This window comes from Suncus etruscus, chromosome 5, assembly GCF_024139225.1.
Source record: "Suncus etruscus isolate mSunEtr1 chromosome 5, mSunEtr1.pri.cur, whole genome shotgun sequence".
Taxonomy (NCBI): Eukaryota; Metazoa; Chordata; class Mammalia; order Eulipotyphla; family Soricidae; genus Suncus; species Suncus etruscus.
Window position 1 is genome coordinate 27143035 of NC_064852.1, and position 19140 is coordinate 27162174.

Consider the following 19140-nt stretch of genomic DNA (forward strand, 5'->3'; position numbering starts at 1 on the left):
ATGTGTTTTCGATGAACTCAGCAATCTCAGTTTTCCTCTCTATCCATAGGGAATACTCGTACCTGCACCACAAACTTGTTTCAAAGACATCAGTGAAATTGTGGAATTTAAGGTTGTTTTTAGGATTGCTAACCCCTGACTTCTGGACCTGCCCAGGAAGGAATCAGTTACTAACCATGTCAATATAATACCCAAAGGCAGAGTCATTGTACATTTTGTCCTAGGTCACACATTAATCAGAGAGCTGATACAAAGCTTAAAGTTGATTGATACCTGCTTGGAGCACTCCATTCTTTTAATTGTCTAAACACTAGCTGCAATCTTGTTTTCACCTTTCACATTTATTTGCTGGTTTAGAAAAAAAATAGATAAGGAAAAGGTTAAACTCCAACTTCTTTCCAAATAAGGACAGACTCAAAGCCAACTCGAATGAGGTGTTCCAACTTGTTTTCTCGATATTCCTGTAAAGTACAAGGAAATCCACACTGACCTACTTGTGACTCAATAAAAACTTGGTTATTTATCACAGGGCAGCTAGCCCCAAGCAGATGTAATAGATGGTAGACATTTTTTAATGACATGAGCCTGAAACATTACCATTTTACCTTGTAGTACATGAGAACTGAAACAAGCCAAAATTTAAGGACTTACAGTGGAGGGACTATTGACCCTAATTTCAAATGGCTCAGATTTTTCCCTTTGCAGGCATCTTATCAGTTAAGATATAGATTTGCCCCAGTTCTTGAAGTCTTATAGTGCAAATGCACATATAGCAACCATTGAAAAACAATTATCTCAATGATTCATCTAAAACTTCAGCAAGAGGCCATCAGCCTATTATCTATCTTCTGAAGAGGAAAGCTGGGAAATCAGATTCTGAATATAAATCTCATTCCAGGGAACCTCACTGTGACTCATAGTCTCCTATTGTGGGCCTCATTTGCTTTATTTCTGTAAAATATGTATTCTTTTTCTCCTGATTAACTTCCTTATCTCCACCACGTTCAAAGAATGGGCTATACTTAGGTCCTCAGAAGCTAGACTGTAGCAAGTCAGCCCCTGAAGAGGTTGACTGATGGTGGGATGGAGGATGAGGCCTTTTTCTTCCAGCTCGGAGCAGGCGTCTGCCACCCTGTCTAGCCCATGGTTCTGAGGTGAAACGGCGGGTAAACAGCTCGCAGACAGTCAGGCTCGTGGAAATATTTGCTTTATTCGGAGGACAAAACTGAAGTCCAAAGACTCAGCTTCAGTTCCCGCCCAAAAAGCCCCGGCCTTCCACAGACCCTTGTTTTTATCCCCCAGAGTCAGGTACCACCCAATGGTGGGATCAGATACCAACCAATGGTGGAAGCAGAATCAGGTCCTACCCTAGGGTGGGGGCAGAATGCCAGGTCACACCCTAGGGTAGGGCACAATCACCAATCAGTTTAGGGTGAGTAACATAGTAATCCCCCAAAATATTTACATACACAACACTAGACTTAATATCTCCTTGTATTCTAGAATATCTTTAAATTAAAGGAAAACAAGACCTAGACAGCTTTTGAAAACCTTATTATAAAACCTACATTATTTAGGCCCAGAACTTCAGACAAAAAAATAAAATTGGTTCTTCTCTTTTGCCAGGGGAGTCTAGAGAACTTTCCAGAGGCTCTATCCTTCCAGAAGCTCAAGTCCCATCGTCAGTCAGGAAAAGAGCGCTCAATAAAATACCTAAAAATTTCAGGGCTGAGAAAATAACTTAGAAGATCCTTCTTAATAATCTATTGATGGTTCCAGTATGTTGATGTCAACCACATTACAATGAGATTGAACCTTGCCATTGTTCCATGCAGATTTAAAAAAAAAAAAAAAAGCAGGATTTAATGGAGCCCCCCTTACAGTTAAAAAATATTAAATTATTCCCCAAATATTTTTATAAATCTATATAAAATGCTAAGATAGCATGCAGTGTTGTTTATAGTCATTATGTGAAAATGTATCATAAGCCTTGTATATACACAAACAAAATGATCTAACGCTATGTCTTGGTCTGTTGGGCTATTGTAATAGAATGCCATATACTACATGGCTTATACTCAAACAATCATTTACTTCCAGTTCTGGAGTTTAGGAAGTCCTAGCACATTTGGTATCTGATGGAAGCTACTGCTTGTATATTCCCACTGCAGCCTCATATAAAGGAAGCAAAAAGGGATCTGTGCAAAGTTATTCTAGAAGGACCCTGTTCCAGTTCCTGATGGTGGTGACTTCCTGTATAGAGCAAGTGAGACTGAGGTGCAACCTGAAAATTGCTGAATAGAGCTGGTTGGACATAGGAAATCATGCCATTTGGTACTTGCACTTGGCATTCTCAGTCTTGACCCTTCCAGGCACTTTCCTGGATGTTGGAGGTAGGTGAAAAGGAAAGTGGTAGTACCCTTTCTTGAGGCTTCTGCTTCCCTTATTCACCACACTTTTCATATGTTAACTGCAACTGATACAATAGCTTGATCTTTAATTGTTTTTACTTTGGGTAAAAAAAAAAAACACATCAATTTTGGAAGCTAGAGGCGAAACAAAAAAACAAAAACAAACAGAAAACCCCCAAAAAACAAAAAAACAAAAAACACAACAACCAACTAGGACCCTTTCAATTTCTCTCCAAAAAATTACTATATGATTCGAGGAGCAATAGTTTCCTAAAATTATGACTATGTTTTACTGTTTGATAGTTGAGAATGCAATGTAGACAGAATACTGAAATTGTGCACAGAAGATAGCTTGGATGATTTGGTGAAATATAAGGACTGATGAGTATTTTGGAACATTCAATGCAAATATGCAGAACTTATAAATGATCAGATATAAGCTATATGATGATAAGAAAGGAAGTGTCCATCATGTGTCAAACATCAGAGTAAAAACCTTTCATAATGTAGCACAAAGTTTAGTTATAAATATACATTCTAGTATTTGGAAATTGAAATCTGTCTCTGCCTGTGCCTCTCTTTCCCCTCTCTCTCTCTCTCTCTCTCTCTCTCTCTCTCTCTCTCTCTCTCTCTCTCTCTCTCTCTCTCTCTCTCTCTCTAATCTTTTGGTGGTTGTTTTTTTGTTTTTGTTTTTTTTTTTTTTGGCTATAACATGCTGTATTAAGGACTTACTACTAGCTTGTCTGCTATGCTGGGGATGGAATCAGTGTCAGCATCTAAACTCCTGTGCTATATCTCTTATCTCTAACCTGATGCCTTAATGAAACATCTTTAATGAAGAAAGACATTTTTGCAACAAAGAGAAAGTGAACAATTATGTCCCTTTAAGTTAGTCCTTCTGTTTCTTTTGGGCATGTGGTTTTATTGTATAGCAAAATTGCTTTACAGAGATAAAAAAAAATATTTGCAGTGAAAATACTTATTCAAAGAACTCTTGGCCAACAACATGTGTCCTTGTCAGTTTTTTTCTTTCTCATCACAAATCCTTGTACTCTACCCATGTCCATTCTAGTTCTGGGAGACAGTACTGGGCAGGACTTAGAAGAGTGAGGGACATTTGCTTGCTTGTACCCCATCTCATGCAGCATCTTCTTGTGGAGACTTGAATGTGTCAGTGTTTCCTCTCAGCTGGACTGGTTTCTAGGTGGGCAGAGAAAAAAGTGTGAGGTTTGTAGAGTTTGGTTATCCAGTGTCTGCTCCCTACAAGTGGTGCAAAATGTTGTTTTGGGGGAGGGGGTCACATCCAGCAGTGCTCAGGTGTTACTCCTGGCTCTGCACTCAGAAATCACTCCTGACAAACTCAGAAACCATATGGAATTTCGAGAATTGAATCACCCTCTATCCTGGGTCGGCCATGTGCAAGGCAAATATCCTATCGCTGTGCCATCTCTCCTGCCCCCAGCTGTGCAAAATGTTGTTTAAACTAAGACAATCCTGTCTCTTCACATGTAAAATGGGAATTATATGAGCCAGAGATAATAGCAATAATTTTGGAGATAGTCACTTAATATTATTTTTTCTGAACTGGAGCAATACTATAATGGCTAAGGCACTTGCCTTGCACTCAGCCAATCTGGGTTCAATTTATGATGCCCCATACCAGCCCCAAAATGTGTCCGAAGTGATTATTGAGTGCAGAGGGGTATTGTCTATGGGCCAGAGGATGAAGGGGATATCATCTTGTTTCTATATGTGATCTGATGACCAGGGGTTCAGCTTTACCACCATGTTTGGGCTTGTATCTCATCCAGACCTAAGGGTGAGGATGGGAAGAAGGGATCTAGGAAGGTCTGCAAACTAGGAATTTTAAGTTAGTCATTCAGATAAGCTCCAGAAAAAAACAAAAGCCTTCCCTGATCTTCAGAATTCATGTACTGTCCTTCATATGCTATACACAATGCCATGACCTGAGGTTTGCATCTCAGGGGCCTCATGTGGTAAAGGCTGAAAAGTTATAGTAACCTATTTTGTTGCCAACACGTTCAGTGATCCAAAGCCCAGGTTTCAAGATCAGACAAATTGAGGTTTAAATCCTTTATCTTTCACTTCTTATTTCTGTGACCTTGGGTGAGACATTAGTGCTCTGAGCTTTAGTTTCCCATTACATAACGGGACTAATGATCCCTACCTGATCAAATTAAAAGAGGTAATATAAAGAGAAAAAAAAACCCTAGCATTCCTCCCAAGTAGAAAACAGTAAGTGGCAGCTATTTAAAAAAGAAATTTATTTATTGGGGCTGGAATAACAGTGGGTAGGGCATTTACTTTGCACATGGCAGACTCAGATCCAAGCCCCAGCATCCTATATGGTCCTCTGAGCCACCAAGAGTAATTCCTAAGTCAGAACTGGGAGTAACTTCTAAGCAACACTGGGTATGCCACCCTCCAATTTATTTATTTACTTTTATTTTTTGTTTTTGGGCCATATTTGACACAGGGGTTATTTTTGGATCTGCACTCAGTAATTACTCCTAGTGGGTTTGGATGACTATATGGAATTCTGGATTAGCTGGGTGCAAGGCAAGCAACTTCTCTGTTGTACTATTGCTCTGCCCTCCAATAAATTTACTTACTAAAATTATTTATTTACTTACTAAAATTGAACAATAGAAGTGTTGGGGGAACTATTTAGTGTCAGGATTTGAACTAGGTATCCTTCTATGCTCAACATCTACTCCAAAACTTTGAGTCATCTCCCCCATCTTGTCTTCTATTATTTTAAATTCACATAGGGGCTCAAGAGAATGTCCAGGAAATTAACAGCATTAAAACCACAGTAATGAAAGTTCTGAAAAAGAAATGTAAGAGGAAAACAGAAATTCTGGTCTAGGCCAGAGTGGCTAAGCAGGCTGGATGGTGAAAAAAAAAAATTGGGGACATTAAGAGAGGGAAGTTAATATTGGTGGTGTGACTGGCCTAAAACTCAACTTGAATAATTTTGTAAATCATGGTGCCTTAATAAAAAAAAAAAAGAGGAATATACCTGGGGTTATTAGAGCTTAATCAAGACTCTGTGCTCAGGGATAATTCCTGAGTGATCATATGGTGTGCCAGAGATCAAACTCCAGCCTAGTGAGTATAAGTCAAGCATCTTAACTTCCGCACTATCCCTCTGGCTCCCTTAATACCTTTTTGGAAAAGAAAAGAAGAAGAAAGTAAAGAGAAAGATCTGAGTTAACACATTTGAGTGTACTTGAGGACTTTGGAAAAGACCTATTAGGAACCACTCAATCCTACCACCTAAAGTTGGATCTGGAGAACCTTCATTTCAAACAATGTCTTCAGCTTATTCTTGATTGCACTGAATTTGAGAATCATTGCCTGAATAGTTCTTGAGAGATCTCTTGGGAAAAAAGAAGAAAATGACAACATACATATTTTTCTCATGCCACTTAATAAATTATTGAACATATGTCAAGTTGTGGTACTCAGAGGTGGCTTTTGGAAGGTGATCTCTTTATTTTACTTTTTTCTTTTTATTCTTTTTTCATTAACTTTGCTCTCATTTATATGGAAATAAATGTATTTCCTAATGACCTCATTGAAGATAAAATAATTTTCACAAAAAGAAAAGAATTATACATCTCAAGTTGAGATATTGGTGACCCCCAAGAATGCTAAAATGATGTCACTTGCCCTTTGCAAAATTTGTTTTGTAGTTGTTTTTTTCTCAAACTCCCCCTGATTGCGACTTCCTATATAAATAGAGTATATTGGTAGGGCATTATCAAGGGGATAAACTTTGAACCTTTAATGATTCTCTTAATCATTCTTATGACTTATTTGTTAGTGCTGGAGTTTCTCCTTTACAAATGGAATCTAGCCATGTCCAGGCCAGTGCTAGTACCAGTTAGAGACTTAATGACCTCAGTTCCTGTGTTTACAAACTGGGTCCAGTTGGCCTTCATGCTTACTTGACTACTTTAGGATTAGTGATAAAATAACTCTTTATTAAAATCACGTTTTGATTTTATTACTTCCCAAGAAGTTATTTCCACTCCAGCACATCCCCATTTGACTGACTACTTTATATTTAAATTGAATAAAAATTGATCATTAGTGCTCTCACGGGCTGTAGAGAATAATTACCTTCTCCTTTAACATTTTCCATAGCTTTGGAATCTTATTTCTTGATGTGGAAGAAATAACTTTACTTACAAAGTTTCATAAACTGGAATATTATCACATGAAGCATAGTGTTCAGCCTTGTTTTAGACTCTACTTCACACACAGTAAAGCTTATTATAGTATTTTTAAAATATAAGTATGGAGGTGCTAATCTGGTAAAGTAGCCATATGGCTGAAAGCCACTTCTTGCATGTCAAGACCCCAAGTTCAATCCCCAGGTAGAACCACAAGGTATAACAATAGTGACCTCGTTCATCATGGCACCTGAGTATCATACTATCACCTGATTAGAGCACTGGGTCATCAGACCCAGTTGTCCAAGTGTTGCTGGGCATGGCATCAGGCCTCCTGAGCATTGTTTAAGAGATCTTCCACAAAAATTGGGAAATTAGGCCCAGTGAATGAATTGAACTATAGAGCACAAGCTTAGCATGTGCAAGTCCCTGAATTTAGACCTTGGCATGTACCTTCTCTGACCCCAAGCACTTCCAGATACAACTCCTATAAATGAATATATAAAATTGTTTTTTAAATGAGAATACTGCATGATTTGAAACCAACCATCAAATATTTATTTATCTTTTATAATAAAATCACCTTACAGCAAATTCATTATGCAGCATAATTGCCAAGAGAATACAGAAAATCTACCAGACAGGAATTAGGGTGAAAAAATTAGAACAACTTTAAAGTTCTCTTCTCGTGTAGAAGGTTGCATGTTATAGGCCCAGTTTGTTTTGTTTTGTTTTGTTTTTTTACTCACAAGAGACTAGAAATTTACAAGAGACCAGAACCTCTTGAGATTTCATTGGGGGATGGCTACAATCACATCCACTAATAAACCTTTCCTGAAGTTTATTGATGGATGAGCTTGTAATTGAGCAAAAAAGAGGAAGGCAGAATAGGGAGCATTCTACTGATCAGTAGGCTAACTCCCAGAAGGGAGTCCAAACTTAAGGTTATAGAGATTTGCAGATGAGAATGTGGACAGTCTGACACTATAATAAATCAGGGTCTTTATCTCCTTTTTATCTTTTACTCTCCAGTCAGGTAAAATTCCTTTTATATCTTCCTAGTCATTGGAATCACAGCCCAAAAGATGGTGCCACAGGACCCATCGCTAGTTACTTTCTTATCTTTTCTGATCTTTCTTTGCACCTGGTCATAAGTGGATAAGGAGAATTGACCTTTCTATTGCAGGACTCTAGGAAGCTGCTGGGGAGCATAAGGAAATAATTTCTTTTTAAGAGAATGGATTACCTAATCCTCATCAAATCTCAATAAGAAGATATACTCTGCTGAAATTGGGGTGTTGGGGAGTAGAAAGGGATGTTATTAAAGAAACACCTGAATCACTGGTGCCTGAGTTTATCTACATGGAGAGTTGGGGAATGTGTGTGGTTGCTATCAGTATGCAGAGAATGAGAAGAGTTGGGCTCTAGAAAGAAGAGTAGACAACCTGTGAGGCTAGTTTTAGATTTGATTAGAAATACATTCAAAAGAGAGCAGGAAGGAAAATTGGACCAATCACTCTTCATTACCTCCTGACTTAATTCTCATATTATTGTCCTTATTAAAACTCGACTAGTTGGAAGCACAAAAGAACTGACTGAGAAATATCCTGCTCTTTCTTTGTGTATACAACTCCTATCCATTCTGATAAATCTAAAAACACTATTCAGTGGCTTCTGTCTCTTCAAAGCCCCAATAGAGACTTCTTTGTCTTTGTTACATTTTGCTCCTTGTTTAACAATTTCTAGCATTCTGAGAACTACAAAAGAGACAACTTTTTTTCTAATCATATCTTTTTTTAATTATAATAATTTTTATTTTGACCTAAGTGGGTTACATATCTTTTACAGTAATGTTTTAGGTACATATTAACATTGAATCAGGGGGATTCCCATCACTAAAGTTGTCCTCCCTCCAACCCCGTTCCCTCCCCATATTCCCCACTCTCACCCCCCGGGCTGCTAGAGTAAGTGGTCCCCTCTGTGTCTACCTTACTACTTAGTGATCATACAACTGTTTGGTCTTGGTATCCTTCATTATTTCCCCCTCAATTTGAGAGGTGGAACAGGATGGTTCAAGTTATGTGGTTCTGTTTGAAGAAAAGAAAAGCAATAAAATGGGGTAAAAATCAAATAAGCCAAAAATGGGTGGAGTCCTTCTAGAGGCTCTCAACATCTGTTTGAGAGAAGAAAGGAAAAAAGAAAGAGAAACACCACAACAATACAAAAAAGAGATATCAAACAAAAAAAATACAATGAGCATTACAGCAATAAAGACAAGCACCACATAATAACCATGGTCCTGAAAAAAAACAATATTTAAGCATTATGTATGTACAAACATGTATGTAGTTGGGTTTCAGTCATAAAAAGTATACCCCGCCTTCATCAGTGCAACCTTCCCACCACCAATGCCTCTCATCCCCCACTTCCCCCACCTACTGCCTGTCTTTGAGATGGGTATTCTGTCTCTCACTCACTACCATTGCCATGATATTTATTTGTAGTTATTTCTCTAACTTCTTTCACCATTCTTTGTGGTAGCTTCATATTATGGGCTGGTCCTTTTGGCCCTCATCTCCATTGTCTCTGAATATTACTACCATACTGTCTTTTATTTTATTTAAATACCACATATGAGTGAAACTGTTTTGCGTCTATCTCTCTCCCTCTGATTTATTTCACTCAGCATAATAGTATTTTTTAGAATAATAGTTTTCATATCCATCCATGTATAAGATTTCATGACTTCATTTTCCTAACAGCTGTATAGTATTCTAGTGTATATATGTACCACAGTTTCTTTACCTACTCATCTGATGTCAGGTACCTGGGTTGCTTCCAGAGTCTGGCTATTGTAAATAAAGCTGAAATAAACATAGCCATGCAGCAGGCATTTTTATATTTTTATATTGTGTTCTTGTGTTCCTAGGATACATTATAGGAGTGGTATTGCTGGATCATATGGGAGCTCAATTTCTAGTTTCCTGAGGAATCTACATATTGTTTTCTAGAAAGACTGGACTAGACAGCATTACAACCAGTAGTGAATAAGAGTTCCTTTCTCGGGGGCCGGGCGGTGGCGCTGGAGGTAAGGTGCCTGCCTTGCCTGCGCTAGCCTAGGACGGACCGCGGTTCGATCCCCCGGCGTCCCATATGGTCCCCCAAGAAGCCAGGAGCAACTTCTGAGCGCATAGCCAGGAGTAACCCCTGAGCGTCACAGGGTGTGGCCCAAAAACCAAAAAAAAAAAAAAAAAAAAAGAGTTCCTTTCTCCCCACATCCACTCCAGCACTCTATGTCCTATTTCCTATATTCTATTGTTTTCTTTTGTTCTCCAAACTCTGATTTATTAAATTTCCCTAGTTGACTATTTTATCTTTAGTTATTAACTTATTAACCCCCTTCATACATGCTGCTGGTACGAATACCCACCTCCAGCCTGGCTCCCGTATATGTCTGGGAAGAGATGATGCCCCCACTGCTTGGAAAGTAAGGCTAGGGTGGCTTGTGAAATACTCTTGGTCCTCTCCAGTGGCTTGTCCTGTCCTGCATGAAGATCTCCTGTTCTATATCATTCTCTGGTTGCTGATGGTGTCATAGTCGCTCAAGTCATTGAGTTATGAGTCAATCTCAGCAGGCACACTGCTATTGCTGATGTTCTTGGTATTGCCTATTTGCCACTTCACCATAAGACTGCTCACAACTGGTTTTGGTTTTTGAGAAATCCTGGGCTCTAGGACATTTCCGAATCTGTGACTGCTGCAAACTGTTTTCTCAGATTCCTCAAGACTATGTGGCTGACTGAAGTTATGGTCCAAAATTTATATACTTAAGAATTTCTTGAGACTTATAAGATATATGTATGTTTCCTTTGTATACTTAAGTGTATTTCTTTAACACATATATTAGCATGTAGTTTTCTTATTTTGCTTTTGGTATCAGGGTGATGTTAGGTGATGTTAAAAATTATTTGGGGGCCCGGAGAGATAGCACAGCGGTGTTTGCCTTGCAAGCAGCCGATCCAGGACCAAAGGTGGTTGGTTCAAATCCCGGTGTCCCATATGGTCCCCCGTGCCTGCCAGGAGCTATTTCTGAGCAGATAGCCAGGAGTAACCCCTGAGCACTGCCGGGTGTGGCCCAAAAACCAAAAAAAAAAAAAAAAAAAAAAAAAAAAAAATTATTTGGAAGTGTTTCTGTTTCTTCAATTTCTGAAAGGACCTGAAAAGAATTAGTAGTAGGTCCTCTTGGAAGGTTTGAAAAAAATTCATTAGTGAATCCATCTGGGCCATCTGTTTTTGGGAAAAATTTTGATTACCATTTTAATTTCCTCAACAGTGATGGGTCTGTTTAGATATGCTAGATTATTTTGGTTCAACTGGAATATTATGAGCCCAAGAATTTATCCATTTTTTTCAGGCTCTCTTGTTTTGTGGCATCGTTTCTCAAAGTAGTCTCTAATAACCTTTTGAATCTCTGTAATGTCTGTAGTGATCTCTCCCTTTTCATTTTTAATTCAGTTTGTTAAGTTTCACTCTCTCCCTTTCTTGGTGAGTTTTGCTAGTGGTTTATCCTTCTTGTTTATTTTTTCAAAACCAACTTTAGCTTTCATTATCTTTGGATTGTTTTTTGGATTTCCAATTCATTAATTTTTGCTCTAAACTTTGTTATTTCCTTCTGCCCACCTATTTTTGGTTTATTTTTTTGATCACTTTCAAATTTTATAAACTGTGTCATTAGGTTATTTATGTAGGCCCCTTCTTCCTTCTTGATGAGTGCTTGCAAAACTATAAACTTTTCTCTTAGTACCACCTTTGTTGTGTCCCACAAATTCTGATCATTTGTGTCTTCATTCTCATTTGTTTCCAAGAATCTTTTGCTTTCATCTTTGATTTTATCTCTGACCCACTAGTTGATCAGCAGTAAGCTGTTTAATTTTCAGGTGTTAAAATTTTTCCTCTCTGTCTTTTGTAATTCATTTCTAATTTTAGTGCATTATGGTCTGAGAAGGTAATTTGTACAATTTCTAGCCTCTTGATTTTATGGAGGTATATTTTTTCATTTATTTAAAGAAAATTCATCACATAGTTGACACAATTGATCATAATACATTTGTTTCAAAAATACCAAAGGCAAAGTTATTTTAAAAAATAGAAAATAGAAAGAAAAACTAAAGAGATGGAAGAGAAAGAAAAGAAAAAAGTTCAGTAGCAAGTATATTTTTGAAAATTATTGAATCACCAATGGACTTCTTAAAGTCCTAGCAAAAGGTTTAGTGAGCTCTTCTTTTTTGTTTTTAAGGATAAGAGTTAAAGAAATACAGTAAAAACGGTGTGAGAGTGGCAATTGTTGTTTGCATAGGTCCAGCAAAATATGGGGGAAATGGAAAGGAAAATCCTTGGCCTAAATACAAGGAGGTCTTACCCCTGAAGTTTTCTGGCATAAGATCAACTCTGGGTTCCAGGCGTACTAGGTTCTCCGACCCCAGGGTCATTCTCTGTGGTTCCAGTAAAAAAGTTTTCACACAATCACTGTTGTTGGTGTCAGTTTTCTGTAGTTAAAGATCCTGGATTTTGTGCATATCCTACACTGAAGTCAGGATGATGTGAAGTGTCCTCTAGTTTCACCTCATAATTAGAAGGCAATGTGGAGAGCCCTGCCCTGAAAGCAGGTTGTTGTTGTTAAGTCACTTGGGTGTTAAGGAAACTCTTTTTGAAGCAAGTTGATGCCAGGACAGTGGTAGAGTCTTTCCTGGTAAAGGTGTGCTTGCAGGTGATGTTATAGACAGTCTTGGTTGTTTTGTAGATAGTATCCTTGGTTCAGGAATGAATAAACAATGCCCATTCTTCTGAGGCCTGAGTCAGGTCATTATGACAATGTTCATGGTGTAAGGCCCTACAGCATTACAGGATTTGTGTGTTCCTATCTCTATTAGTTAAGAACTTGTTTGTATGTATAATATTTTGGATGCTGGTTGGCAGCTGGCTTTGTGTGGGGATAATAATCTGCTTCTTGAGGAGCCAAGAACTGAGGGTAAAAAAGGGTTAAATGTGGGGTAATAGCAGGTGGTGGTGAGAGAGTGAAGGATTAGAAATGAGTTTGCAGTGTGGTGAGCCAAGCGGGGAAGAACAGAATACAACATAGACATTATGCATATTGCAAATATACATTAAGTTCTAGGAAATCCTATTAAACTATACTTGCGGTTTAGAAAATGGAGACTGGTGGGGGGAAAAGTTGCCAGCAACTGCCCCAAGCCCGCCCCTCTTGTCCTGGGTGGGAGTTGGGCAAGGCGTGGGGTCCCCTTTAGTCTCCTCCCTGTCACCCACCTTACTGGCCCCTTGGGTGGGCACCCAGAGATGGCCCTGGAGTCCTGGAGGAAGGAGAGGAAAGATGGCTTGGGGCTCACAGCCTGCACAGCACCACCTAAGCTTGGGTAAAAGCCTTTGGCATAGAACCTTTCAGCAATCCATGCTGGCAAAAACTCTGGAGGTATATATTATGAGTCAGCATGTGGTCTATCCTAGAAAATGACACATGTGCATTGGAGAAGAATGTGCATCCAGTTTTCTGGGGATGGAAAACCCTAGGAGTGACAAGGCTGTGTTGAGGTCTCCTACTATTATTGTACTGCTATTGGTGTCTTCTTTCAAATATGTCAACAATTGTTTTAAATATTTTTGCTGGTCCCTCATTGGGTATGCATTTGTTCAGGAGTGTGATTTCTTTTTGTTTTACATATCCCTTGATTATTATGAAATTGCCATTCATCTTTGTCCCTTATAGATTTTTTAAATCTAAAATTCGTGTCATCTGATATTAATATGGCCACTCCAGCTTTTTTAAGGGAGTTATTAGCTTGGATGATTGTCCTCCAACCTTTGGTTTTGAGTTTGTTTGTTCTGACTATTTAGATGTGTTTCTTGTAGGTAGCAGAATGTTGGACTCAGCTGTTTGACCCATTTTGCTACTCTTTGTAAGATATAACTTTAGATCCTGCTTAAGGCAAGATAAGAAACAATTATCCAGAGAGTCAGCTCAAAAACATCTGTTCAGAAATTGTGTAGCTGATTAAATGATGCACAGGCTATAATCCTCTGCAAGAAGGTGCAACTGAAGACTGTACAGTGACAGGTTTGGGGTTGGGATCAAGAACATCAAACTTGCTGGTAGCATGCAAAAGTCTCTAAGTCCATCAGAAAATGATCACCACATTGTTAAATATCTCATTCAATATTTCACCTGGATGTTAAAGAGGCATCTCAAACTCCACATGTCCAAAACAACTCACATTCTTCATACATAAAACCTGCTCCACTCAAAACATTGCCCATCTTTACTCATGTTAACTCCATTGCCCACTTCACTTAACCCAAAAGCCTTAAAGTCATTCTCAACTCCTCCCTTTCCCTCAAATGCCAATAGTCAGAAAATTCTATAGCACCTACCTGCAAGATATGTACAACTGTACAACACCATCTATCACTTCCTAATTTCACTGTTATCACAATCCCCTCTCAGTGAATCCCTCTAACAAATCAAACATATGCATTCTCACTCTTATTCCTAGCTATGAAAACAAGAATCATCTTATTAATATAGAGTACAGACTACAGCATTTCTTTTTTTTGGGTGGGGGGATCACACCCGGCAGCGCTCAGGGGTTACTCCTGGCTTTATGCTCAGAAATCGCCCGTGGCAGGCACAGAGCACTATATGGGATGCCGGGATTCGAACCATCGTCCTTCTGCATGAAAGGCAAATGCCTTACCTCCATGCTATCTCTCTGGCCCCGAGTATTCTACTGATCTGAATTGTTCCCCATGTCTCAGTCTATAATCTAAACTTCTTATACCAATGTTTCCTAAATACTGGCCTCCCTATTGTTTCCAGAACACACAAGGCCTTGCACTATGCAGAGCCTTTACACTGAATTCTCTGATTACTTGAATTTCTCCTTTCTTAAATGTCACAGGGTCAATTCCCTCAAATCTTTGCTCAAAGTTTTGTCCTAACAATGCTTACCCTAATCACACTATTAAAAATTATTTTATCTTATGTCTTTTTCCTATAGCTCTAATTTCCTTCTCCTAATTATACTAATACCTTTTTTTAAATTTGCAGTCTGACTCTTTTCAATTCCACTGACACATAAACACCATAAGAATTAAAATTGTAGTCTATTTTGTGGACTTTTAAATTCCAAAAGCCTAGAATAGGTCCTGATATTTGGTAAATATAGAAATAAAGGAGGAGGAAGAGGAGGAAAAGGAGGAGAGGAAGAAAAGGAGGAGGAGAAAAGGAGGAGGAGAAAGATGAGGTGGAGGAGGAGGAAGAGGAGGAGGAAGTGGAGGAGGAGAAGGAAGAGGAGGAGGAGGAGGAGGAGGAGGAGGAGAAGAAGAAGAAGAAGAAGAAGAAGAAGAAGAAGAAGAAGAAGAAGAAGAAGAAGAAGAAGAAGAAGAAGAAGAAGAAGAAGAAGAAGAAGAAAAAGAAGAAGAAGAAGAAGAAGAAGAAGAAGAAGAAGAAGAAGAAGAAGAAGAAGAAGAAGAAGAAGAAGAAGAAGAAGAAGAAGAAGAAGAAGAAGAATTGAATAAAATTTCTATGTTAAAATAAAATAATAAACTCAAAGAAAATTACAAGATTCACACTTCTCTAGACTGACTTTTCTGGATGACTTTAACCCTCAGTCTTTCACTTCATTTGAGAACTGATAAACTTAAAGGAAAGAGTGTGCTGATTTAAATCAGCTCTCACCAGGGACTCCAGAAAAGGCAGGAACATCTTTGCACCTTCATCAGCTTTTGTTTTTACACTGAACTTAGCAGTTTCCTAGCCCTCTTGGCTGCAGAAATCTCACTCCATGCCACTTTGACCATGGACACTAGAAATTTCGCTGAACTCCACAAAAATACTACACTTCTGACTCTCTGCAAACAGAATTTTACTCTTTCTCTGTGAGCTTCAGCTGTCGTTGGATATGCCCCTTTCCTGAGGTTACATCCCCTTTGCAGGGCAGTCAGAAGAGACTTAGGCAACCATGGGACAGTCACCTACCTTGACCTTTGTTAGCATTTCTAAACAAACACATTCACTTTAAATTGAATCATTTGGAACCCTAACTTTTGCTCAACAAGGTAAGACTACATGATGAGCTATTTTCTTTTTATCATTCAGAAGGATTAAAACTCCTTTTCATTTGCATTAGATATAGTTATTTTGGGAGATGGGGTAGCAGGAATTTAGTCTGAAGACTAAATATTTGGAAAGTTAATCATTAATGGGCAGTCTTCCCTAACGAAGTATCAGTAAGCAATCTTATTTTCTAGTTTCAACAATTAGCAAGAAGACCTCAGAGCGTGAGCAAAGAGGAGATATGGGAAGCCCTAGGAACATTTCTGTTTTTTTTATTTTGTGTCTCTGGGTCCTGTCAAAAACCTATGGACAAAGCCCAAGACCAGGTAAGAGGCTGCCTTCTTTAAAGATGTGCACAGATTGTCTTTCTTAAATGTAGGTCACAACGAATTCAATTATTTTTTAATATGGGCCAAAATTGGCTTCAAAGTTGGGTGATTCTACAGTGGTATCAAGGGACCCAGGGATATAGTCATCTATCAGCAAGTTAGGAAACACTGAGATAGAGGTTCTCTGAAAGTGCTTAAAGCAAGCATTAAACTGACTCAGATGTAATTCAGAGTCAGGCTAGATTTCTTCAGTAGAGGACACTCAAAATGTTTTCTGTCTTCCTGAGTTCATTTGGCCTCTAATTTGTTATCGAGAAGTGTGCTCTCAATGAAATGCTTTGTCTTGCTGATCTTCTCGAGTTGCCAGGATCTCTGAGAAGAAAGTAATATGTAGCTTGTTTTCAACCAGGTTTAAAGGAGAGATCATCACACAGATTTGCTACTACTTTTAATTAAGACTGAGGAATTTGGCAGTCCATTTGGCCTGGAAAGTCCTAAACTAGATGAATGATCAAATCCATTTAATTTCCATGTTCAATACAATAGGTACATTCTGGGTTCCTGGCAAAATGCTGATTTGGATGAATAATGACAGACATGAAATGATCTGAATAATTTGACTCATTTGAACAGTTGGGACACTGGGACTTTGCTTTTGTTCTGATTACTGGTTAGTCTAAGGTAACAACTCAAATTGAAGTACCATCTCCTCCAAGAAACAGAAATTTACTAACTAGAGATAGACCTGAAAATTTCACAGCCTTTTCTCCCCCTTTCAGAAAAGGGGTTGTTTGCTTTGTATTTAGTTAGGTCTGGCATCCTGGCCCAATGTATAGCTTACTAAACATTAGTCATTACTTCTCATGGAGCATCTGTATGCCATGCACAGTGCTGATTGTCTTGCATATAGCATATTATAAAGTTATATACAAAAATGACCATAATAATTTAGTGCTGGGGAGACAAAACAGCTGGTTATTTTCAGTCCCTATATTCATGAAAATTATGCTGCTTCTTTGACACAGATATTACTTTTTTCTATGTGTATTGAAGTAAATATATATTGTATTGAAATATATACACACATAAATGCCCGCATCTTAAATGTTCTAGTGAATATTCTTTACTTTCCATAATCATGGGATTACTGTACCTGTGTGTGCTGGAGCCTTAACATAGTCTATTTTGCTTTGGGAGCTTTTATGCTTTCTGGAAAAATATAGTACAAACTCTTTTGCCTTTCATATGTGTCACATTGATAAGATTTATCCAAAGGTGGCAGTTGTGGTAAAGGTTCTATCCAGTCATGTGATTGTGGTAATTATTCTATCTAGTCACTATTACGCTATTGTGTGATTTCTTTCACCCGGCCTTAGCCATTCTGTTTTTGAGAGGATGGATCCTTTTGGAGGAAACTTGAAGACTTGAAAGTAGTGGATACTGAGGTTGTGGCTACCTGTTGGTCTTCTTTAAACAACTAGGGAATAATCTAGATTTTTACCTGATAAAATTTTATGCTGGTCAGTTGCCAATTTCCAAGGATCCTGGTTTGTGTAAGAGTTGAGGGAAGAAGTTATGATGAGTGAACGGTTTCTCGGGCCTTTCATGTCAGTGATGTCCAGTGGATACTCTTGGCCTCATCTGGAGACATTTTTGGTTGTCACCATCAGTAAGACTGCTTTTGGCATTTTTAGCTTTGAAGTTAGTGGTGCTGCTGAAACATCTTGCAATGCACAAAATATCTCACCATGATGAATTGTCAGACACGTATGGCAAGAGTGATAACGCTGAACAGCTATACTCCTTAGCAAGTTTTGACCAGTCAGGGACCAGGAAGAATTTCCTCAAAGTTGCTTCCTCCTAGCTCTACCCTATTATTGTTCTAAGATTATTAATGCCACATTCTAATGGTCCCACTCATGCATAAACATATTCCTGATTCATCTACTCCCACTTCACCCTGTGATTAAAGACATCAGCTTCACCAAGACTTTCCTGGTCTCCAGGTGTTCAGGGGAAAGCAAGAAGTATAGCCCAGAGCTCAGTCTATCCTACCAAAGCTGTAGATCTTTCTTCTGGGATTTTGCCAACAATGATTCCTCTCAAAATTGGTCTACTCTGTTCCTTCTCATCAGAACCATTCTTACAGTTTCTTCCAATCTGTGATCCCAGACTCACTTTTTTTTGTGTAGACCCACTGTAAAATCTGTGATCCCAGACTTACTTTTTTTTGTGTAGACCCACTGTAAAATCTATGTAAAGATGTCAATGCTGCTTCTCATGATGATACAGCTCCAGACCCAGGAGGCAGGTCTCAGTCCACCAACCCTGACAACAGCAGCCTACCCTTCCTCTAATACCAGAGCCTAGAAACCTAGAAGAAGCTGGGATCCATGCAGTTATTTATTCATTTAATATGGGTGACCACACACCTGCTGTGAACAGGTGTGGCATTAGTTATTGTTTCTCAAATTTTCCAGGGTCAGGAAAAATACCAATGACTTTATTTAAAGATGATTCAGGGGGTAAGAGAAATAGTACAAGAGTAATATGCTTGCTTTGCTTGCAGCCAATCCCAGTTAGATCCTCAGAACAGAAAAGGGAAGCACTGCCAGATGTCACTCACACACACACACACACACACACACACACACACACACACACACACACACTATCATAAAGGATGATTTAGGTCCAAAATTAACTCTTTGGGACTGGGGATAAGGAGTATTTATACCACCCTTGACTCTGTACTCCCACTGATGTTTGGGTCTGCAGTGCCAGGATCAAATTGTCGTCAGCAAATAAATGCCTTAACCTCTGTACTATCTCTCACCTCTCCCAAAAGAACTCCTTTCCTTGAATACAGTTTCTAATACTTGCCATATTCAAAATTAACAATAAAATTTTTGTTTCTAATTTTCAAATCTTTGGAAAATAACAGCATACTCATCACATTATCAACAGGTATAACATGGTAAATAACTTTTTAAACACCCACCCAAACAGCAAGTCAGGGAGTGCTTTTTGCCTGCAAAGAAATTCTATGACATCCTCAATATCTGGTTCAG

At 38.6% G+C, this 19140-nt stretch overlaps 1 protein-coding gene across 1 annotated transcript in view; it reads left to right on the plus strand.

Moving 5' to 3' along the window:
* Nucleotides 1–15919: 15919 nt before the first annotated feature.
* Nucleotides 15920–19140, plus strand: part of LIPC (lipase C, hepatic type) — a 150630-nt gene continuing 147409 nt past the window's right edge. The window contains exon 1 of the mRNA XM_049773664.1: nucleotides 15920–16066. Coding sequence (XP_049629621.1) covers nucleotides 15982–16066 — 85 coding nt within the window. The 5' untranslated portion in view covers nucleotides 15920–15981. The remainder of the gene's footprint in view (nucleotides 16067–19140) is intronic.